The sequence below is a fragment of the Dendroctonus ponderosae genome, unplaced genomic scaffold (assembly GCF_020466585.1).
Source record: "Dendroctonus ponderosae isolate FM_Combo_2020 unplaced genomic scaffold, Dpon_F_20191213v2 Dpon_F_20191213_3, whole genome shotgun sequence".
NCBI classification, from domain to species: Eukaryota; Metazoa; Arthropoda; class Insecta; order Coleoptera; family Curculionidae; genus Dendroctonus; species Dendroctonus ponderosae.
Genome location: NW_026018508.1, coordinates 4,671,092 through 4,696,430, shown reverse-complemented (window position 1 = coordinate 4,696,430; position 25,339 = coordinate 4,671,092). Strand labels below are relative to the sequence as shown.

Genomic DNA, 25,339 nt, shown 5'->3' with positions numbered 1-25,339 from the left:
TACCCGGAGTACCTACTAAAGTGTAAAGTATATCAGTTACTACTGAAAGAAAAATTAAATTATTCAAACCTTCTTCTTTGGACTACAACTGTATGTAATGTAACGATGAAAATTGAGGTATTTTATAGGATAAATTAGCCTATACAAAGAACGGAGCTTTCAGAAATTGAGAAATTCAGCTGAAATTTCTTATGAAGCTTTGAAGAAATATTTGATTTAGAATTTTATACATTTTTTTTATTACCTATCATAAAATCTAGTGCATGTACTACACGCAAGTTATTTGATGCGTATTCTTGAACCGACTGTGGTTTACACTTGAATATGAAAATGAATGTGATGATGATGATTGAAATAAAAGAATCTCATGAAATTCATAATAGCAGGAAGAATTAGTGTCAGAAGAATATGCTTACAAAATTATGAAACGGTCATATTTTCAGTTTCCTTAACAAGTGCACAATAAAACCCACGATTCGGGAAGTTAGATGACGTCAATTTCTCCAGTTTCTTTTGCCAACAGAAGCTCTCAGGACTATCTTAAACTTATCTGGTTTTTAAACCGCAGTAATTCTGTAAAAATACTTTGTGTTCATCTTTCGTATTTTAATCTAACAAATACTTAATTTAAAGTCAATTAATGTATCTGCTTTTACTGTTGGATAATATTTTGCTATCAATCTTTGCTTTGTTCTTTGTATTAAAGAAGTGCTATTTATGCAAGTCAGTTATTCCCCAACTGGTTGCAGTTCTACAGTACAAACGCGTTTCTCTATAATAAACTTTTCCTAACGTGCACTTTTTTGCCAGTCTAATAAAAAGGAGAATGTGTAATGGTTGAAATGTTAAGTTTTACGGGCTGAAATGCTATGAAAGAAGTAAAACCTTTGCTGGGCAAGGTAGAAACAGTTGGTAGTACCTAGGGAAAGTTTCGGATTCGAGTTTAGTCAAGTACAGTATAATTTAAAAAAATCCGATCAGGATCAGCAAATGTGCCAAAAAAGGTAAAATAGGACAAACTAAAAATCAAATGAATTATTCATTAAGTTAAGTGTTACATTACATTACGATTAAAAATTCGATAAACCTTTTTACTGCAGAAAAATCATTTCCCGGAAATTCAAATATTGCAGGCCTGCATTCCATTTTAGCGAATTTCAATTCGATTTAAAATCTTGAAGCTCAATAAACGCACGGAGCGAACTTTAGCCAACTTCTCTTTCCATCAATACGCGAGAGCGGGGAGCTTTAGAGATGGATGCTTCCCGAAAGTTTGCTCCTGCACAGCATAGATCAATATCCCGGAACTTCGGGAGTCCGTTGCCATGGATACCAGCCTGCTGCTAGACAGTGTGCCGCCCACACAGGCAGCTCCTCCCCAAAACGCTCGCCCGATTTCATGTTTTTTCCAATTTTCTTTTCCACACTTTTAATGTCTTTTTGCGTGTTGTCATTTCGCAATTAATTACAACCGCTAACAAATTTTGTATCTACCTGGCTAAGGTGGAAGGAAACCAAAGAAAGTCACTGAAAATCAGATTCATGGAGTATTCACTTTTCTTTTCATTATTTACCTTCTGGATCTACATATTGGGTGTTCCATAGCATATTCATGACTGGTTTTCGATGCTCTACTTTGGAAGATATGGGCTCTTGAAGAGATTACTGGGAGTTGGCTCATCTCAAGTTACATTGAGGCTTCAGTAGCTTAAAAGGGCCCACAACTCACTCAATACTTACGATACTTGATAAATATGGGGTACAAAAAAACAATAAAAATCCATGCATATAATAATTTATTCAATAAATATTGTATAAAATAGAAGCGTATGAAAAATTATATAGTAAAGTTACTGAGACAACTGACACAACATGGCCACACCTCTCATAATCCAATGTGCTTGAGTCTCAACAGTAGGCAAGGTCATTGCGATTACGAAATTAGTGGAATGTCCAGTCGTAGACAATACACCTCTTCTTTCCGCCGTTTTGTATACTGGACATAAATAACTGTGCTTTTCCACTAAATCGTCTCGCTTGATTGGGATAAGCCATATCTAAACAATAGAGTTTTGTGCTTGATTAAGAAACAATTACAAATTAATAATATTTGCATACAGGATGATTTTTGCCTTAATCATCTGGAGGTGTGGTCTCGGGTACATGGGGAGTTGGAAAAAACATTCATGAAACGGTCATCAAATTAGGTGAAAAATTAACATAAAAATTAAAATTCCGTTTATCAAAGCGTTCTCTCATTAGAGTTTTATCAGATAACTGAACAATCAGCATTAAACTGCCCAATTTCACTTCAGAATCAGAAAGTTTTCATTGTTCACAAGAATGTTTGGTGACTTTAATGCTACTCGATTTTCAAGGAAAGTTGAGTGGTAGAGATGTAAGCTATTAAAAACTAAGCGAAACCTTTAAATGATTTTCGATGTTTGGTACACTGTAATAATTATCCTAAATTCTAGTGTAATTTAGTATAATTTATACCAATAGTTCGTTAAATGATCATTGAAATACTTTAAAATGTTGAGAGCGCATATTCCAGGGTTAATAAATTCGATAAGTACATTAAAAAGCAATTTAAAAAACTCTAACAATCCCGTAGATATAATGAATATTTATTTAGTTATTTATTATAAGGAGAAGCGACTATGATTGTTAAGAAAATCGCATTTGCGACACATTTATGAAAATAACGACTAGTTAATAAATTGCTAATCATGGTCGAAGCTCTTCAGAAAACTTTTCAAATTTTAATAGATATGTCGTTTTTCGTAGATTTTCAGTTATATCAACGAAAATATCTGTTGAATTTCTCTTATATTCCTTTCAGAAAAATGCGCCTATTAAAAACTCTCAAAACAGTGAGTTCCAGAAGTAATGTCTAAATTAATTTAAAATTGAGTTTGTTTTTTAAAACATAGCTTGGATCCTGCAATTTTAATTTGTAAATTCAACGTTTTTTTCCAAATTTACTCAAACAAGGTGGCCGAAAACTAAATTGAGACCATCAACTTATTATCTTTTTAATTTGCAATTTTCAATTCCCCATTGAAATTCTAAGTACGATTCTGAAATAAATTTGCAATTGAAAACATCAATAATTAATAGCAACGATTTCTTTCAAATTAAATGTTCAAAATTAGAGCCATTGTCGCCATTCACGGTTGCCGAAGGCGATAAATAAACTCTTCTTGCCTGTTTTCAACCATTTCGGATCTTCTCTTTCAATTACTACAGATTGTTTGGCCTATCGAAAAAGACGTTCGATTTAATGTAACCACACAAAAATAAAGCCATTGTAGTTAGGTCTGGCGACCTAGGAATCCCTTCAATAGGTCCTCTCCTTTGTATCCATCAATTGGGAAAAGTTTTATCCAAAAATGTAGGCACAATGGCAGCATAGTGTCGAGAAGCACCAACTTGCTGGATAAGCAGTTCTTCGTCAGGAAAGTCTGACTCTAATGGATTGGAAAATGGAGACACCAATGTTGAAATTAATGCAAGTTGGGGAAATTGTAGATAAATTTATGGTCCGATTACTATTCCGCGCACTATTCCCCCCGACACATAATTTTTTTTGGGGATACCAGCTGTGAACCTTCATCATCCAATGCGGATTTCTTGTTTCCCAATATCGAGCATTTTGTCGGTTCACGATAGCAATCCAAACGGAACGTAGCTTCATCGGAAAAATCCGTTTTCTACTAAATTCTAAAACTATCGAAATCATCTGCCAATATCCCTTGGATTGGAATAACTTTGTGGGGATGATATTTGCGCTTTCGAATTATTCGTTGAACAACATACAGGGTGGTTTTTTTATTGCGATAGAGTCCATTATTTCTGTTGGTGTTGAACTTTTCAAAAATAGTTTCATATAAAAGTTGTTGACGCACAAAGTGCGCACGTTTTAAAAATATCTTATATGATACAGAGTGTCTCAGAAAAACGAGGCAAGATCAAAGTGTATTTTTTTTTAATAGAACTACCCATTTTTCATTAGTTCATAAAATGCAGCTTGAAACGCTGCATATGCATCGTAAATTGTTTTTCTTCTTACTTGCGACGTTGGCAGATTATTGCCGTATCGTCAGAGATACAAAAAAATACGCTTTTACAATCACCACAGATCCCTTAAGAATTYTATTGAACCAAAATATCAATACATTGTACAGGGTGTTAACAATGTGGACTTCAATCTAAAACTTTTTAACGCAATATAACTTTTGTTTTTCAAATGGAAGTACCTGTATATTAATCCGTCATTACATAGACAATTTCCAAAGTTACAAATTTGCATTTACACTTGCTGTGAAATCAACTGTTTTCAAATTATAATTTATTTTATTTAAAAATTTCAAAAAGTTGCTACATTTTGTAAGGTGGCTATGGAGGTGAGTAATTGAAGTGTCAAAATTTGAATTGCCGCGTTTAATTGATCATTTACCTAACTATATCAAGGAAATATTGTGGTATTTACGTGACGGAGCTCCAATTCACCATACAGCTCAAATTCATGAGTAAATAATGAATTTCCTGAGAGGTGGATAGGCAGAGGTGGGCCTGTTCTGTGGCCACCGCGTTCACCCGATTTGACAAAAATTGATTTTTTTGTTATAAGATTAAGTCAAAAACGAAATTTATAAAATAACTCCAACTACAAAAGATGAAATGAAGGAACGAATTACAACTGTTTTTCGAAGCATTAATGATATTGTTTTGAACTGCTTTAGCGATTAATTTCAAAAACGTAGATTTTAATAGTTGCTTAAATGTTAACGGAAATCATATTGAACATTTATTTTAAAATATCACTGTAGATATAATATTACATTTTTATTTTTATAGACGGGTGCAGTTTTATTGCATTTTTTGCTATGAAATTCTATGCATTTTATAAAACGTTGCACTTGCATTGATAAATTTTTTTCATTTGATTCATTGATTATGTCAAGTATCATCAAAATTTGACACTTATTTAATGAATTACCACAATAGCCACCTTAAAAAAAGTAACAACTTTTTGAAATTTTTAAATAAAAGAATTTATAATTTGAAAAGGGTTAATTTACAGCTTAAATTGTAAATGCGAATTTGTAACTTTGTAAATTGTCTATCTAATGACGTATTAATATGCAGGTACTCCCATTTAAAAAAAAGTTTTAGATTGAAGTCCAAATTGTTAACACCCTGTACAATCTATTGATATTTTGGTTCAATAGAATTCTTAACAGATCTTGGTGATGATTGACAGAAAGTGGTGATTGGAAAGGCGTATTTTTTTGTATAACTGATTTTTTTTGCTTCTACAATGAATTTTTAGATAACATGTTTTTTAGCGAAATTTTACTAAAATGGCGAAAATCTGCCAACGTCGGAAGTAAGAAAAAAGCAATTTACGGTGCATATGCAGCGTTTCAAGCTGCATTCCATGAGCTAAAGAAAAATAGGTAATTTTGTTTGAAAAAATACACTTTGATACTGCCTCGCTTTTTTGAGAGAGACACTCTGTATCATAAGATATTTTTTAAATGTGCGCGCTTTGTGCGTCAACAACTTTTATATGAAACTATATTTCGAAACTTCAACACCAACAGAAATAATAGACTCTATCGCACTAAAAAACCACCCTGTATTTCTGCATGTGTAAATTGACCGTAATCTGCGAAAGAGAGTTACATGAATTTTATTCCAAACAAAGTAAAAAGTAAAGTCTTCATTTTCATCTCGAGCAGAACTTCCAGATTTAGGCAAACAACACCAAATGACCAAATGTACATGAGTAAATTTAAGTAGAAAATAGGTTCTTCCATTTGAAAGAATGAAGTTGTTAGTCGAATTTATTTTTGGATCACCCTGTGCATATAAATTTACCATCTTTAAACTGCATTTAAAAATAAAAATTTTGGGACTCACTGTATGCGTGTACCCAGAACGTAAAATGCCTTGCGAATGTTTTTACGTAAACGGTGCTCGTTTCAGGGCGTTTTCTTCAACATTTGCTTATAAACAGTCAAATATTTGCGATCGGTAGGGCTTGCTTTCCATAAACTAGTTTTCTATAAACCAGTTTGTCGAGATTTTTTGGTGGTTTAACGCGAGCGGGTTGAAACTATTTGATCATTTGGCCGAATCTAAATATTTCGATTTAGTTTTCGAGTGTTAGTTAATAAACATTGCGGATTAGTGGTGATAGTTTGTTACATTTAATTCTATTTGGCTTCAGAGGTTTACGTGGACTTTTACTTCGACGTGTTGGTAAGCTTTGAGCACAATACAACTTCTTTTTGTTCAGTTTTCAATCAGATTTTCTAACGGTATCTACAATTTTATCGTAATTATTTCCAAATTAGCTCATTTCTGTGATAATCATTGACATACGAGCTCATGTTAAAATAAAAAGTATTGTTTTTGTATTCGGGCTGTTTTCAGTCAGTTCTATTCTTGACCTGAGACTAATTCATTTTCGTTTAGGTAAGTGCAATTGACTACTTTGGAGCGAGCACATACGTGGTGAGTACCATTCGTTTGCTTTGTTATTGCGTATTTGGTGCGTTCGATGAATACGAACTTGTATAAAACCGAAATGTTCTCAAAATTGAGGTGGATTAATTTAGAGGATTATTGTTCAAATTAAGAAAACGAACTCCTAGACATTTGCGCAATCGTGCTGGTTTCAACTATTTCTTGAGGATTTCCATAACTTTCTTTTCTTTTCTTCGCTTTGGTGGTCGTATTTCTTTATTAAGTATAATTGATTAATTGTCGCCTTAAAATAGTTAAAAATGTAATTTTCGTTGTCATTTTATAATTCTGATAACAAAATATTTGAAATTACTAGAAATAATCTATTTCTCCTACTGCAATATTCAATACTCAGTATTAATTTCACCATTAAAAAGCACTGAAAAATCTGTGCTTTATATGAATCCGTGTCTAGAATACGTTTTGATTTCAAGCAAAATTTAAGTTCAAATGATAGCATCCGATCAGAATAAGATTATACAATCTGTTCAATAATCCCATTCCAATTGTATATTTATCAATTGCATTTTCAAACTTATTATCAATTTTGAATCTTAACACAAGCCCTAATGTGACTGATCTATTAGTCGTCATGTAGTTCGTTGAATTTTCCATAACAATGTTGCGAAACACATTCAAAACAAAAACATAAAAAAACTTGGAACAAAAATGAACTAACTGCACTGATATAATCACCCCAGATTGAAACTTGTTATCGGCGAAATAAAAATGTTAAAAAGGGACTCAAATGGCAGAAGATATATTAGCGTCTTGTGAAATACTGACTCAGTCAAGAGTTTAACCAAGTTATTTGAGTTTTTTTACGAAATAATCGCAAAAATAGGCTTAACACTTTGAGGGCAAATTTAAAATTAATTTTCGTTGAAATGTTTTCAGCATTTTTAAGGACGATTGAAATAACTCCGTTAGAGTAACGCGCGACATTTCAATCTTTATTAATTACTTTAGTAAAGCTATTGAATAGGTCTGGTCAAACTAAAACCTGGCAATTTTTGTTATTTAAATACCCCGCTTTGTAAAAGACCATTCCACGCAGTCTTCCAATTAGCTGAAAATGTTTGCGTATGGAAATAGGGTTTAGTTAGCCGCATTTATGATTTCAAGTCTCTTAAATTTGTAGTATATTCAGATTGGTAGTTCTAGTGATTTTGCTGCCCACGTCATAGTTTCTGTATTGATTTCCTATATTGCAAATATAAAAATCTTAGTTTACTGGAGGAATTCTTGCGTACTTCATCGCATCATTAATTAGCACAAATGTTTCAACGCGTACTTTCGCATTTAAAAACTAACTAATTACAGCAGTTCAGAGGTACATAATTTGATAGAAGATGAAGCTAGAAATATGATTAGAATAACTTACATAAGGCACAACGTCATATAATACTTTTGGAAGAGATTCGTCGATAATCATTTTTTCACCATTCCATCTGGCACCATCTAGAAACAAACCATATACGAGGACACCATCATCGGGTGGTTTCGTGAACTTGGACACTTTTAACACCTAGAATTGTAATAATCAAATAATTAGTATATGTAATAGCCTAAAATTCCATTCAACCGGCTGAAGATATTCAATTGCCAAGTAAAAAACCGAAATACCTGATACTCAAATGTCAACAAATCAATAGGAATAGTATATTTTCGGGCGAAGTTCTGCTGAGCTCCCGTTAAGAAAGCTTGAGTGAAGAAAAATCCGGAAATCCAAAACGTTATTGGAGCTCCTTCATCCATCCAGCTCTGCAAATTAACAACAACTCAATAATTAATTGGCTAGTGTGGTAGCGTATTTAAATGTAAAGTTCGAGTATTTTTCAGAGAATTCATAGTTCAATTCATGCAATTTTCAGAATGTTTCTAATCAGTATTTAGATGAAACAGAAAAATATTTCTAGGTGATAAAGAATTTCGCCCATTATGATAAATTTTGTCCAATTAGCTAGATGCCGCAAATTAGGACAATTTGAAAACTTGGATATACATATTTTCAGAATGCAACATGCCACAAAACTCACTAACGAAAGTTTTCAATCTTTCCTTAAGTTTTGTACACTTTAAACTTAACCCATTAGGCATCAATGCTATTTGTGTCATCAACACAATTTGTGTATCAAAAAATCGGATTCCGTGGAATAATAATACAACAATAAGAAATATTGAAAAATTTTCATTAGTTATATATGATAATTTGACTCTTATTTACAAAAATCAAACAAAAAAATAAACCTGAATAATAAAAGCAGAACTGTCTACTATACTTAATTACTAGGAACTTGTATAGAATTTAGCGATTTAGCACTAAAGTGAGAAAAACATCAGGTTCTCGGGAAAGGTACATTTTGCGGATCCACATAAAATAATAACTTTATAAAGCATATGTATATTACAATTTCATAGATCTGTTATTATTATCCCTATATTTATGTAAATGGCAGATTTTCCCATTCACTTTAATAACATCATGAAATATGCCAAAGCTTACCTGTAGAAATGCCAGTCTTGCAAGAAAATCGTTAATGTAGCTGCCCAATGGCTTGAGAGAAGGATACGATTTCTTCGCCCACATGCCTGGAATTTTGCCCGTTAGCATGCTGGTAACTACTTCTTCTAAATCAAGTGACATTACAATCAATCCTAGAAAAATTACAATCTTTTAGTTGAAAATATAGCTGTTCACGATCAAAAAACGGTGAGGAATCATTTTAAACTAAGAGGCTTAAAGCTAAAACTGACCAAGTCTGAAATATATATTTTTGTTAAATGCACTTTTAAACCGAACCGAAAATTAGATGAGAATCGTTTTGGAAACTCTGTCATTAAACACATATTTTAGTGCACCTATTTGGGGGGCGTTGGGGGATTTCGTCAGTCTTTGAAGACAAATATATATATTTTTAAATTATTTGGTCAACCAAACACAAATACGGAATTTTGGATAGTAGCTTTAAGCCGACGATATATTTAAGCAAATTTTTAACTTGTAAAACGAAACATCTAAACAGGGAAGTAATAATAAATCAGGAAGTAAAAATAGAAATATAAACTCATCATTCACTTTATGGAAACCTTATTGACAAAACATTTTTATGGAACTTTTTATACTGCTTATTCGATAAAAAAGAAAATGTTGCAATAAAGTGCATATCCGCATATATTAGTGTCAGAACCGTTGCACATAAACTTAAGTCGAATATAAAAAGTTAGAAGCCACCTAAGCCTCGACCTCTAAAAAGCGACAGCTTCAGCAGCGATAAAAATGCGGGGCGCATAGAGTTCGCAAAGACAATGACGACAAGAATACATACATAACACAGATATGAGAAAATTTTCATTGTATATATTATTCTATTTTATGCTGGAGTTAATCTTTCGTGGAGCTCAATTTGCTCTACCGGGTTTTCCACAAATATTGGCTGCTGTCCATGCCTCGAAAATTATAGGTACAATGAATTTTGAGTTTTACTAAAAATAAATCTGATCCATACATCTAAAATATTGGAGAAAGGGGCACTTTCGGTCATACTAAAAATAGACGTGAATTCGTTTATTTTAAGTGGCGCGCCGTGTATATTACTAAAAATTTAATTGAGTTGAAGTTGTATCCCTATCTCTAACTGTTTTGGAAATATTTGCCTTTGCATCCATCGAAAGATTCGAAGGTACTACTTTTATACAGGTTGTTCTTAAAAAAAATGTCAAATTTGCCATATAATTGCTATATAATTTTTTTAAAACATTTTTTAAATTATAACGTCTGTTTCTCTCACCAAACACTACTTCCATTAGCTTGTCTATGCCTGAAATCAACAGATTTCATTTGGTTCGTGAGACGCTCTGTATAATGCACATAGAGGAGGAAAAAATCTATACACGCGTGGACTTCAGACAAAAAATAAAATTTGGTCAATGGCATAAACTTCTGTAAATTACGCTAAAGCTTGTATTTAATCAATTTAAAATCAATTAATTTTAATTATATCCATGTATTCAAAGTGTAATTTTCAGTTATTTTAACAAGAAACTCAAAAGCAGCTGATTGAATAAAGCTTTTTATATATAAGCTCTAAATTAATAATTGTATAATATGTATCTGCCGACATAACCCAGAAAGAAACATAATGTTCAATAAGCTGCAAATCAACAAATTAATATACATGATCCCAATTAACAAATACATAGTAAAATTTATTTCCAAACCGCGTTTTTTAAATAAACCTGTTCAATATGCAAAATTTCGTTATCAAAATAGCGTTCTGAAGTTAATTATGTCCTTATTTGCTAGGATCAAAATAGATTTCAAATCATGAAAATCAATCAAAACATAATTAAGTCAATGTTAATAATAGTGTTTTAAAATTTAATAAAGCCTTGGAAATTTTAAATTTTGGAAGAATTTTAACTAAACAAATAAATTAACAAAAAAGTTGTGGTTGTCGCCAAAGTATTTGTTACTATTATATTATTATATTCTGTTACCTACTTTCAAGTATACAGGGTAGGTCAGAGTAGAGTTATGACAGTCAAGTTTATTTTTTGAAATCGAATAGCCCACTTTTTTATCCAGGTTCAGGTACTACATTGAATTCTAAGTATTTTTTATTACGTACTATGTGTCTAAATTCAATAGTTTTGGACATAACGACATTTGAATATGGGAATACAACAAAAGTAATAATTTTATTACTAAAATAAACGATATAATTTTAAGGAAATATTAAAACAAATGTTCTGTTTTTTTCTCTGTTCTCAAATTATATCGTTCATTTTAGGTAAAACATATTACTTTTGTTGCGTTCCCATATTCAAATGTCGTTATGTTCAAAACTATTAAATTTACTTACATCGTATATTATACAAAAAATTCTTCGAATTCAATGTAGAACCTAAATCTGGATAAAAAAGTGGGCTATTTCAATTAAAAAAAAACTTGACTGTCATAACTTTTTTTGACCTACTCTGTATACTTCAACCTAACAGAAAAAAATACTTTGACTCCAACTGCAACACTTTTATATGGACGTTTTTCCCAGTCGTTATTTCTGTACGATCTAGTAGGGAGGTCTCGCTTCGCTGACTCATCCTGTACAAAGTAAAAACACGATAATAATAATTTTCCTACCTTCATAGTCAGGGAATGAAAATGCACTTGGAATTTGAGAATGGAATTTAAGAAACCGATATTTGCTGATGACCTTTTATATGTTATTAACCCTATTATAATAAATATCAGATCGTTGATCCATAATTATTTTTTTCTCCAATTTACTAGCAGTCCTCTCTTAAAATTAATGGTCCACTTAGAATATTTACTATGCCACAATATCCTACCTTTAATAGCCTTTTGAACGTTACGCAAGCTATTTCGAATAATAGCCAGAAGGACATTAAATCTGTTCATTTCCTGTACCAGGACCGTGTTCATACTTTGAGCATATGATACGGGGTATTTCTCCATGGCAGCATCTCGATCAAAGTCATTAGGCAACTGAGCTAGAATAGCACTGGCTACTTCCATTACGATTTCATCTGGAGATTTCGAAGAGCTTGAAGCCGACATTGCATCCTAAATAGATAGGATTAATTTACATATCATTGTTAAACCGTTCAAAGTGATGCCAGCGACATTGCAGCTGATTACTACTGTGAAAACGAAAATGTGCACGATATTTTAAGTGAGTACAGTGTACAAATCATCTACTTTTGTGAAGACTGACGAAAATATATTCGGAATCAATCAGTAAAACAGTTTACGTATTACAAAAAATTGGCATTTTTTATTGAAAATTTACGTTAAACTGTTCAATCTCCGAAATACCACACTTGCTTCAAAATCCACCTACATGCTTTTTTATTTGCTAAAAATCCAATATCCGTTTAAAATCTATTAAAAAAACATGTTTAAATAATTGCGAAATAAGCATGTTCCCATTTTAAACGCGCCGACTGCACCAGCAAAAACAAATTAATTACACCCGAATAAAATGATCTGGATTTCGTATACATGGATGAGTTTGATAAAACATGCATTACGCTTACCTGGATTACAATCTTTTCCAATTGAGTTAATTAAATGTAAAACTAAAGTACCTAATTTCGTTTAAGTGAAATCCGGTTACTGCAGAACATGAGAATATTCTGGATTAAATTCTGAATATTTTCCATTGTTTTCATTCACGATTATTTTTTATCTTAAAATTGATCTGTAAATTTTAAAAAAGTAGACAGATTTTTTATCCTGAATCGAATGTGGTTATGGAAGATAGGTCTTACAATATTATCTTATTTCTGAAGGTTTCATTCAATGTTCTTTTTTTATATAAATATCTGCTTTTTCTTATGGACTGCAAGAATATGTGTTTATTCTAGGTTTCGTACTAGTTTCGTGTATTTTATAGTTCGTTCACGTGATTACAGAGCAATACACACAAATTAACTACATAAAATTGAGCAACCAATTTTATAGTTTAATACTCTAGTGCAAAGTATAGTTTCGTTCTTCAGTTGTCACACTAACTTACACTAGAAGCGTGCTCGCCTTGAGTGTCTTATATATATAATGCTTTTAACCTTCGAATACATCTAACCAATAAGCTGGAAATATAAGAACACTTACCCGCTTTAGCAGCTATGGAATTATAGTACACGTAAAAGTTAGTATTATGATTTATTCAGGGCGAGCAAATAGTGCATGGGCAAGGAATTGCATTAGAAAAGTACTCAAATCTACAATTGATTCTAAATTTGCTTTTACCAAGCACATTCGTATGCCGTAACAAATAAAAAATATCTTAATACTCCTTACTTAATCCAAAATATTTACTGTTTTTCATTAATTATTCGTAAAATTTGTAAGACTTGTATAAAGGAGCAACATACATATATTCAAGCAAATATATTTATCTTAACTGAAAATGTACCTTTCAAGTAGGGCCGGTTAAGCAATAAGCATTTTCAATGACAATTGTTTGTTTTATTAACATTAGAAACCGCCACTTTTTATAGAAATTGTATACATTTTAATGAGCATTATGCTGAATTAAATCGTTTATTGAAAGACGTTTAGAATTATTCATCAAATGCCCGGCATTAGACGAAATTTGAAAATCTGTAACTCGTTTTATACGAAATTTATAAATATCAGTCAGAATAACACTGATTAAAGCGGAAGTTTTATTTAAATAAGTCGAAAATGGCATCAAATATAAATGATTCCTGCATTTTTTGTATTTGCAATGTATAAAATCAAATATCATTATTTAGTTTTGCCTGTTACAACTTACCATCAGCTGATATTGGTCCTAAAGGAGCATTGGACAAAAAAAATAGTTTTAATTTTATGTTGGGCTTGTGGAAATTTGAACATTTACCAGAATACATTGGTTTATTTTCTTCTTAACGATAAAATAAATGTTTTAACACACTTTAGTTGCTATGAAGAAAAATAGGTACATTTTAGTTACATCAGTTATAAATTGCACTCAAATTATTACTTGTTGAAATAGTGTTTTCTCAATTTGTCCAGATTTATTATAATTTTGCGATTTCAGGGACTTTTTACCAAAATGTTCCAAACCATCATCCGATATACTCGAGTATGTTCTTATTAGCAATGTATTTATTTAAATTATTGATTATATTGCTTATAATCAATGCTTGCAATGCAGCAATCATGCTTATTGCTTAGCTATCAAATGTCGTTCTTTAATATTGTAAGCGCATTAAATGTTATGAAAATGGCAGTCCCTAAAATGTTGGTTTAAGTAGTGCACCGGGGAATGCCTATTTCGTTATCAACTTTCAAATGCTATTTATTCTAATAGCATTTCCGCTTGCTAAGTTTAAGAAGTTTTCCAATATCCGTTAATGCTACTTCGTTATCAAATTTAAATCGAATTTCAAGTTTCTGGTTCAGATGTGGATTCCATGTCAATAAGTAGCGCACAGAGTCTTGCATCACCTTCATTTTCCTGCTATCATGGAACGTAAATTTTAAATATAGTCTATTTTGATGCTTTATTTATCACAAATAAAGACTTTATTATTTCTGCCAATACTCATCGGTAGCGAAGTATTCGTGTTGACATTTATCAGAAATAAAATATAACAGTTAATTTTCTACTTGAAAAACAAAACCAAAACTTAAATGTTCTGCAAATTTCCATAATTTAGTAGTTATAAACAGTAGGAATTCATTTTTGATTCTTAGTAAAAATCTGTTTTCAACGTTGTGTGATTAAATTAATTTTCTGAATTGTTCTGTTAAAGTACAGTTGTTTACAATATCTTCGATCCTATTCATTAAATTCGATCAATTGCTCTATCAGGTTTTTAACTTTTGATGAAAAATTGGAATCTATAATTGTCATAATACAATTTTACAGATATTGTATCCTAACATAATAAAACCAGTTATTAAAAAGCTGATCTTACCTTTAAGTAGGTTTAAAAAAATATATATTTTGTTTAAATGCGAATTAGTGGCTTGAGTACATATTGGGTAAATAAGGCGTCGGTTAGATGTCGTCTAGTTCCACTCCAACCGACGCCTTATTTCCCCAATCTGTAAAAAAATGTAGGTGAACATTTTAAAGTATTATTGGTTAAATACAATCATTATTTGCATTACACTGCTTTTGATATGACACAAATTTTGTCTCTCTTGATTAAATCTGAAGAAGTAGCTACATTTGATGGTGATAATGCAGATCTGAAAATAACGGAATTATAACCAGTTTCTGCAAAATATTTTAATATATTTGCTGATTGAAACCAACGCGATAGCGCGGTTTTAATTTGGAAACAAGGCGCGTTAATTTTATTTTGAAAACACGTTTACTTTCAGAAAATCAAGATATTCCTGATGATATATTTGGGAACCCATATCATTAAACAATTGAGCTGAAAAAAATATATTGCAATATTGCTGTCTTCTAATGGGCCTTTTTAGAACAATTTTAGCCTTTAAAATTTAAAACTCAAATACTCACCACACGATCCTAGGAAAGCAGTAGAAAAAAACCTTTTAGTTACTACAAATATCAAGTATTCATTTACGTAATGGTTTAAAAGCAAATGTCCCTAAATAAACTTATCTAACATAGCAAATTTATTAAACACTAAAATTATCTTAAGTAGAAGAATACGTCTTGAAGTTTGTTGACATATTCAGAGCAAGCAGATCCAGAAATTTATTGCAAAGTAATGTAAAGTCGTCAACTTGCTTTTAATGCACGTAAGTGATTCTGCTCAATTCCATTTTAAGCGATTAATTAAGAGACACATTTTTCATTACCTATTCGCTCACTGTTGTCACTCAAATTCCCATCCTGTTAGCCATAACGTAACAATAAAAAGTTATTACCTGAGTTAGAAGGGTGCTGCTAAGCAGCAAATTGGTTTCCTGCTGATCTTTCATAATATCGGCGTTTTCGTTCATGCCGAAAACTTCTGGATGAGTGATTAGCGGCAACGATTTTGTATAGCTCATGAATTCATCGTATTCCGCTTTATCGGGACAATAATACGCTCCTGAAAAGCCACAATCAGTTTGAAATATTTATGGTGCTATAGAGAGTTCTATGAGGTGCAGTTAAATCTTGAACCTTGCAGTAGACCCGTTATTGCACGCTTAAATTTGATATCAATAAATATTTTACTTTATAAAGGGTGATTCCAAATTAGCGTCTCTTCTGTTCGGAAATATATTAGCTCTAGAAGATTCACTTTTAACTTTCCCTTATGCAATATTTTAAAGTAGTTCGGTGCAATTTCGAATTTCGTGCAGCGGAAGATTGCAAATAAAACTTTGACAATCTCGCTTAAACTTACTAAAAAACTTGAAAATTTACGATTCTATCAAATTTTAAAGAAAATTTAAATCGGCATGTATCCAGGTAGCTATTTATTGAGAAGCCGGTCAGAAAGCTGTGCTTTAAGATGAAATGTCGATATAAAATTGGACAATTTTGTGAAAAACGATCATGTAAATGCTTTGAAAACTCAATTAAATTGCAAGACTCAACTTAAATTGAAAAGTGCAATTTGAAACTCTGAATTCTTTGCAACTAATCAGTAGTAAACGATTATGAAATGCCAGAGAAATTATTAATGCATTTTCTCTATTTGCTACAATAAGAATAAAGCATTGAGTATTTACGTTACACTAATATGGGAGGAAAATGTTTTCTGTGCTCCCCACAGAAATGGTATCTCCCTCCAATATCTTCAGAGGAACGACCCAATTTTGAAACACCCTGTATAACTTCGAACACTTTGATATTTTTAGAACCGTACCGTCGAATACACAAAAAAGAATAACAAAGTTGATCTGTTTCCGAAGATTACATTACCTAACTCTTGTTTAATTATATTAATTGCACTAGTTAGGCAATTAATTGCGCTTTTATTTTGACCCTGGACATTTCATATTTTTTTATAAAATAAGTTTTTAGTTTAATTTAGGCCCGAGGTTGCTTTGTAACGTGTGACATAAACATACTTTTCGGACTTGAAGTATAGACTGAAATTTACAATTTTAAGCTTTAAATCACACATCTGAAATTTAAAAAATCTTGATCAAGTTCCAAGATTGAAAATGTGACGAAGTATACGATAATAAAAGAAAAAAAATTAAAAATTAAAAGATGCATGAAGTGACTAAATATCCTAAGAACAGAAAAAATACACAGAGAAAATCTACACTTCTAGGCGATAAAAGTTTTTTTTCATAACATGTATTTTGTATATTCATATGAAAATGCAACATTATTATAAAATATTACTTCATTAGAGAAAATATGTCGGAGAGTAGAGCACAGCGTCTACTTTGTCTTAATAAACGAGTAAAATAATGATGATTTAGAATGAATTCTAATAGTAAAAAAATGTAATTGTCAGTCAGCCTATTTCTACACATCTGTTGAATTTGAAAACACTGAATTAAATTAGCTGTGAAATACACGTAGTTTGTTACTGTAAATAACTTTCGATTCACGTTTGATATTGAGACATTCTTTGATAACTAATCATGCATTGATTCGAAAAATCGTGTGAAAATAAAATCTGCACTTTACATGTTGCTTGTTTCGTTGCAAACATCCTCAAAAAATGCTAGTAGTACTAGAAAATAATTATTAGCTCCAAAAAAAAAATGTTTTGGTAAATATTCTTCGTTTTTGCTAAAGTTTATTCGGTTTTTAAAATCTCATTTGGGTGCTTAAATATTATCGGCCCCTAAGCTTTAAGCTTTTTAAAATGAAACCGATTGTAACATGAGAAGATTTAGAAAATAATTACTTTTTTAAATGACACAATAACGAAAATCTTGCCCTTTAAAAATATTTTTAGATGCTCTACGCTAAACTAACCAGCAATGGTGTAAAAAGTGATATAAAGAAGCCCGAGCTGTTTATCAGGTAACTCAAGGGCGACTTTTCCAGTTGATTAAATATTTCCATCTGTATTTGAACTATTTGATTTCGAAAGAATCGAAATAATATTTATTTGCATAAAATAATAAATATGAGCGATGTGTTTGCTTAAAACTTACCGGTTGGATCAAATGGATAATTTGAAACATCCACCACCTCGGGACAGTAAAACTTTCGCAAAATTGTAGTTAAAGTTCGCCGATCCCAGTCATCTGTTACCCTGCCCCCATAGTTACATTCACCGGTAAGATATAATATAGCATCAAATTGGATATCCTGGAAATTGATTATGTAATATAACTAGTCATGTTGGTAAAATAATAGATAAAACCCAACATTAAAACTATTTTCTTGCGCTTACCAAATATTCATTAAGAAACATTTGCAATTGCATCACACTGATTCTCAAATCAGTCTCATTAAACTCATATGGAATATTCCATCCCAGCGGTCCAAATTTCCGACGCTCCTGAATAGAGGCATGGAAAAAACATAAACTGAATAAAAGTTTCTTGAACGCTGCTGATTGCTTGCAATTTTCGAACCATTCCGGATCGGAAATAGGATCGCTCATGTATGAACGAGTAATGTTTGCTCGCAAACCTTTCGGCGGTTCGTTGGTCATTTTGACGCCGTTTTGCAACACCAAAACAGGAAAATGTTCCGCCGGATAAGACGTGAGCCACAAACGAAAGTCTGGATGCGTGGAGTCGGGTGTTAAATTTTCACAAATCTTGAAAAAATATTATATATAAATACCCATATTTATTGTGAAGAAAAAAATGGTTTTTCACAATTAAATTAATCTTAAAATTTAAAATTTATTATGCTGCACAAAGCGACCAAAAAATTGGGCAAATTGTAGTTGGGAAAACAAAATTAGAAACTGTTAAACACTTTTCGAAGGCAGGAAGAAAAAAGCCAGAAAGAAGATATGGTTAGACAAAAATTGTAAAATGTGTGTATCATTTTTGTACCATTGAATTTAATGCTGATAAAAAAGACTTAAAAAAACGTGTCATTATAAACGTTTTGGAATTAGTGCTGAAAACAAAGAGATTTTAAAATTTGATTCAATAACTGCTCTCGTTCAATACATATGGAAAAAGAAAAATTCTATAGGGTCGTCGGTGGCCGAAATAATGATATTTTACTCCATTACATTACATTATTTTGTAATTAAATAAAATAATTCAAAATATGCTACTATGTTTTAGCGATTTAAGCGCTAAACCACAATTTTAGAACTATTTTGTTGAAGTACATCCTCAACTTTCCATAAACGTAAACATGTATCTCAAAGAACTGATCATTTGTAGGAGTCGAGAACTCATTTGCTAAGTATGAGGTCCTTTTTATGACAAACGGGTGATTTCACTCCTCTGACTGCTATCAAAGGGAAATGAGAACTATCAGGGTTTTGTTCTTGTTCAACATAATGAAACAAAGAAGCAAACATCTTATGATTGAGACTACAAAAAGGCATAATGTAATTGTTACAAAAGTGAAGTTAGTGAAGTGAAGCTATTGAAAAATATAAACAAACTTGAAAACGGAAGGAAGGGGAGGAAGCGGGTGTGTACACACTAAATTAATATCAATAAAAATGGAAAAATAATGCGAAAAATCAAGAAACAATAATAATTTTATAGATTTACAAATTAATAAAAAATGTGAAAAACGAATATTATCTTGTCTTGCAAAACTGAGCTTTATTGTACCTACTTGCTAAACATTGCAGAACAAGTTAAGTAGTAGGAAATTTAACTTGAAAAACAAAAAGATAAGATAACAGCAAATATAACTTCAAAACCTAAACTTTCTGAATTTTGTAAAGAGGTTTAAGAAAAACTTGCAATGTCGAATTGTGTAATATTGATAATATTCGTTAAATAACGACACAAAATATTGAAACAAGAATTAATTTGTGTGAAAGGTAATACAATGACCAGTGCTCTATTAATATACATTACAAAATAATATCATAGACAAAACCATAAGATTTATTCTGTGTGTACATTAAAAAAATGTTATGTGAGTGGTAGTATGAATTTAGGGTATGCGGATGACGCAGTTTTGTTTGTAGAAGAGAAAGATAACCTGCGGCAGCTATTAACACATGTTTTTAGGACGCAGTTAAAAAACAGAGAAATACAACGTAAATTTGAAAAACAAATAAGAGAAAAAAGGGTCGTTTAAAAATAGCAAAGTTTATCACATTAACCGAATGGACTACACGCACATCGCTGAAATCGTTCGGGGAAAATCTCTCATAGGTTGCAAAAAGGTTTCTCTATCCGCACGAATATAGAGGGATAACTTGAAATCACCAGAGGATGGATGCGTCTAGACAAAAAACAACTGTAGAAAATAGCAATTTTATAAAAAGCAAATATATTCCAAGAGAAACAGTAAATAGTAGATACAAAACCTTCAGATTCACCTGTGTGATTACTAATATTGAACTGTTCTTAAACTTAAAGAATTATTATATCAGGAATCAAAAATATTATTGTGTCCTAATTGGAACATCTGCAATTTGATCTACAAATGCGTAATGTTTAATGTTAATGGTCAATCATTTAGTGCATTTCCACCAAGAATAATAACCAGAGCATGCTAGCAGACAGACAGTGTAATATTGCATCTGCCGATTATAAAGCCGAAAGGTTGGCCCAAGAAAAATAGTATTTTCTTTTCTGCCACTATCTCTTGCCGATCAACCCAAAAAAACAGAAAGCAACATCTATCACTAATTATGATCACGGTCACCATGAAACTTCAACATTACTTATTGTAATGTATTAATTAGAGGCTGTAGAATAAACTGCAGAATTTCTTGCGGTTCAAATAAGGAAAGACTGAAATATTTTTGAATAGGCGCGCTGGCCTATTCAAAAAGATTTGTGGAAGACTATGTGATGAAGTGCAATCAATGTAATTGTGCAGCAATCGTCTTCAAATCATATACAATTTGTCCAATTTATAATTAGTTCTGTTGAAGTATTGAGAGCAGTTTTTACAGTCGAAATTTGTGCCCCTAATATTATGGTTTGTTTTTAAATGGCTTTTTTCAACCCTTTAACATCAAATAGTCAAAGTAACTTTGGTAATGTTTTAGTCGCGTTCTTTTAACTGCATAGTTATACATTTTACCAATCAACAATTTCATTTTTCAAATTAGTTGGTTAATTCTTTACTTTGATCACTCGAGCAGTCTGCATTTTTTTATATCAAAATAGTAGTTACTTTTTCGAGTTTTTTGGATTTCAGAATTGTCCATGTGGCAGGAATCCAACCTACCCAAAACAGTTTTTTCTTTGAGAAATTTTTTTGTATTTAAACTAAATTTGACTTGAGATTGATATAAACTTCTAGATGAATACAGAGTTCAAAAATGTGTGCATGTGTGCATGTGTGCTGGCATTTCGGTAAAACGTTATTATTAGTCAAATAATGTTGATATATACCCTCTCCAATGTGGGCATAAAGCTTTTAGCCAAATGACAATTTTGCAACACCACCCAAGTGCCATTCTTCACACCCTCATCGATCAACTTTACGGCAATCGGTCCTTGTCCTTGTCCCAAAGATAGAGCGAATAATCTCGCGGCACCAAAGCCTTGATCATCTGCAAACTTGAGCAAGACGGCTGTCGGATCCGCACCGGGAGTCAGCACAAAAATGAGCGGAATGCAGCAATGCGAATCAGCAAATGATGATGTTAAATCGAATGGAGGTGGCTCAACAAATTGCTTTCCCAAGTGTTCTGTTTATAGAAAAAATCACTAGAGAGATTAATTTTTAAGTACCTTATAACATGATAACCTGTAACAAAATCTTGAACCGCTGGCACTATTTTATCAAATCTTATACATCGGAGAACAAGCAGTTTCTGCAAAGAGGATAGCTTTTCGTTCCAAGGAGATGGCAAGGGCAATTTTTGAGGTTCGCCCGAATCAAATATAATTTTCCATTCAGCTGAATGTTTGGCAAAGTGATTGATGATTCCCCTAAAACAGCATTACATTTATCGCTTTTTTGAGTTTTTGTTCATAACACGACGTTTTATCTGAAGAGGGTATTATCGACTGAAAACGAAGTAAACAGGTAAACATCTATCAACAGTCTTCAAGTTATATTTTCTGATCAAATTTTGCTAATTGGTCATGTGCATGTTTACTCAAAGTTTTTATCTTCATCAATTAAATTATTTATACGATTTTCCACAAATTTGCTAAATTCGCTTACTTGAAATTTGGTAAATCGTTAAGGCGACAGAGTTCATCCCAAGATTTTGTAACCAACCAGTCTGAAGGATTCACATTGGGATTATCCAGACCCACGCCTCCAGTCAGGAGAAACATCCACTCGGCTAAGTCGATTTGGTTGAGATTTTTCATCAAATTTATCGTCAGCAGTAAGGAGAACAACAACTTGTCTTTTTCAAATAAGCTGCGACATATGTTCACATACAAATGATAAGTAAAAACCTGAAACAGAATAAGTATTGAGAAGCAGCAGCTCTATTAAAGAACTAAAACTTTTAGTAGTTTTAACATGACCTGTTTACATTTGAAAAGGTTTTGCCGGATATGATGCCAATCAAGAACATAAAATAACGTGTGCTTCCGATTGGAAAACGTTGGAAGTTTTACCATTTGTTCTTAACTTAGTAGACTAAATCTTTTTCAAAACTATACTTAATGACCTAAACAGCGGACATTTGATAGAAATGTTGTTTGTCATCAAGTTATTCGTTTCGGAATTATCTGTGTGATGAATCTTCCCCCTTTTTTAGTTTAACAGAAGCAAAGAAGTAACAAAGGAAACAAAACTAGTTAACAAATGAAGAATCAGTGGTTAAACAATTTCAAACCCGAGATTACAGTAATGAACTAAGTAGGTGTTAGCTCCGACCTTAGAAAAACTATTCTTCAAGTCTTGTTATGGGAGTTTTTAATTAATGAAGGCAAAAATACCCGTTTTGCTTATACAAATATTGGCTATTATGTATTTTCCTTGCCATATTGTTAAAATTAAATTTTCCGCTTTGGTTACTCGTTGATCATGAAAGCGTAAATTAATCGATACACTTCATCGTTCTTTCTTCAAAAAGCTTTTCGTATGTATAAATACTTTGTAAGCTTTTATAAAATTAAACTACGATTAACTGGATACGTAACATAAAATTATTTACAAATAAACGTATTACCTTTTTCAAGTCATTTAGCCTCATTGTTACATCTTCAACTTTATCCGTATTATCTATGGTGCCCTTGAATAAATTTACGAACCAAACTAAAGAATATTGATACATTGGATCAATGTTGGCCAAATCTGCTATAGTGAAGAACAGAATTGCCGAATGTACAGCTATTGGAGTATACTCCAGGCGAGCCTGAAAAATACTCGTATTCTTTAATATTAGCCAATGTTTAAAATTACTGCATCAAGCTGACCTTATCTATTTGTTTTTCGGTAACTTCAGCGATTGCTTGCTTTGCAGCTATTTCATTTGATAGCTGTTTGGATGAGCTTAGAATAGTAACGGCTGTTTCGTCTTCCAAAATATTTCCTTGCGACGTACTTAAAACTTCCAGGATTTTATCTTCGATTTCTTTCAGCGATCTGAAAATGAACACACTCTCGAAACTCACAGAAGATTTTATAAGAGTTTTCATACGTTTATTGATATAGCTATTCTTTTCTAATAATTGTCTAACCAGAAATTCGTAGGAGTTTTTGATGTTTAATTGAGAAATACATTGTAGGAAATGGAAGAATTTTTAAATTATTTAACTCATATAATAAAATAACCCAACTTGAAAATTGCAAGTGAAGTTGACTCGATCCTTTTTTTGCGTGCGTTTTTGGAAAACAAATACAAATATGAGAAAACCTTTTCGGAAGCAGGATTCTTGCAAAAATTTAAAAAAATTGGGCTTTGGCAAACAGAGCTGCATGCCTTACGTAAGCTCATTGGCCTAACTGGGATGTATTTTCTTAAACATTGTTAGAGAACAATCGCTTCGTGAAGAAACATATTTTTATTATTTAAAAGGTACAAACAAATTTGGCTTTGCTAAAGTGAACAGCAACAAATTGTAGAATAAGAATAAAAAATTTGCCATATAAAATTTTATATTATTTGGTAATAAAATAACGCAATAACAAAATATAATTCACTTTGTAGTTTCAAAGCATCTCAGTTGAATTCTAAAAATTACAAAGTAGAACCTCAAATACTAAAAATGCTAAAATATAAAAGAATAAATAAAATTCTATATTTTAGACAAAATAACGACTCTCAAAGATTGTACGGAAAATAAACTCAGCTCAGGCAGACTAAATATTTTTAGCTATAAGTTTATAGCCACTTATAAATCGGGAAAAAAAATCACACTAAAGCACATACCTCTTATTTTCTGCGCCTTGAATGATCAGAGCATTTTTCTCTGCTTCCAAATCAGGTCTTTCTTTGGCCACCACTATACCCAAAAGTTGATCTTCAAGACCCGCACTAGTTATTACAAAGTTTACTAATGTAACCTTCACAGCCACTTCTGGCAAGTAATGTGGATTTCGTAGTTTAGTTGTTACATACAGCCTAAGAAAATAGTATTTTTTTTACTATTTAATTATACAAATGAACAATCAAAAGAAAAGTTTACTAAAATATGACCTGAGCCATATTTGAAATTTGAAGCAGAAATAATAATAATTGCTTAATTTTTTTATGCACATTTTTTAAAAGCTATTTAATAGCTATTTATTTTAATAGCTATTATAGAAATTTGAAGCAGAAATAATAATAATTGCTTAATTTTTTTATGCAAATTTTTTAATAGCTAGTAGAAAAAAATTATTTAAATATACTGAATGAATCTTAGATATATAGAAAACTATATTAGATTAATCGAGAAATTAATATTGAAAACTGAAATAAACAATTATGCCTCGAAAACTTACTTAAAATCTGGGCTATATTCAACCACAGAATCACCCAACTTAAGACAAAGTGCACCACCTTGCTTAAATGTTTGCTGGGACAGAACCGGTTCTAAAATTGGATCTAATTCTTGCCCAACGTTTTCCAGGAGAACCTATGAAGTTGAACTCCTTCCAATTAAGAGAATTGTGAAAATTTGCAGTACACTTACCGGTTGGCCAAACTGAATAGCATTTTCCAAAATTCTAACATAATCAGGCTGATTCAATCGAATAATAGCTAAATTATTCAATCGCTCCATATTTTTAATCCACTTATTGGCTTGTCCTTGAGGATCGATCATCAAAGCATATCTTCTAGCATTACTAGAGGACAAAATCAACATATTTAAAAT

General features: G+C 31.6%; 1 protein-coding gene across 1 annotated transcript in view; it reads right to left on the bottom strand.

The window, feature by feature from the left end:
• Positions 1–1,779: 1,779 nt before the first annotated feature.
• The window catches only part of LOC109540337 (dynein axonemal heavy chain 7), a 65,271-nt gene continuing 41,711 nt past the window's right edge, over positions 1,780–25,339 (bottom strand). Inside the window, exons 43-58 of the mRNA XM_019908685.2 lie at positions 25,157–25,310; positions 24,966–25,099; positions 24,412–24,603; positions 23,456–23,624; positions 23,209–23,394; positions 22,245–22,486; positions 21,822–22,006; positions 21,464–21,762; positions 18,355–18,726; positions 18,113–18,269; positions 15,926–16,092; positions 11,893–12,127; positions 9,047–9,198; positions 8,167–8,304; positions 7,925–8,068; positions 1,780–2,057 (exon numbers count right to left, since the gene is read on the bottom strand). Coding sequence (XP_019764244.2) covers positions 1,851–2,057; positions 7,925–8,068; positions 8,167–8,304; positions 9,047–9,198; positions 11,893–12,127; positions 15,926–16,092; positions 18,113–18,269; positions 18,355–18,726; positions 21,464–21,762; positions 21,822–22,006; positions 22,245–22,486; positions 23,209–23,394; positions 23,456–23,624; positions 24,412–24,603; positions 24,966–25,099; positions 25,157–25,310 — 3,133 coding nt within the window. The 3' untranslated portion in view covers positions 1,780–1,850. The remainder of the gene's footprint in view (positions 2,058–7,924; positions 8,069–8,166; positions 8,305–9,046; positions 9,199–11,892; positions 12,128–15,925; positions 16,093–18,112; positions 18,270–18,354; positions 18,727–21,463; positions 21,763–21,821; positions 22,007–22,244; positions 22,487–23,208; positions 23,395–23,455; positions 23,625–24,411; positions 24,604–24,965; positions 25,100–25,156; positions 25,311–25,339) is intronic.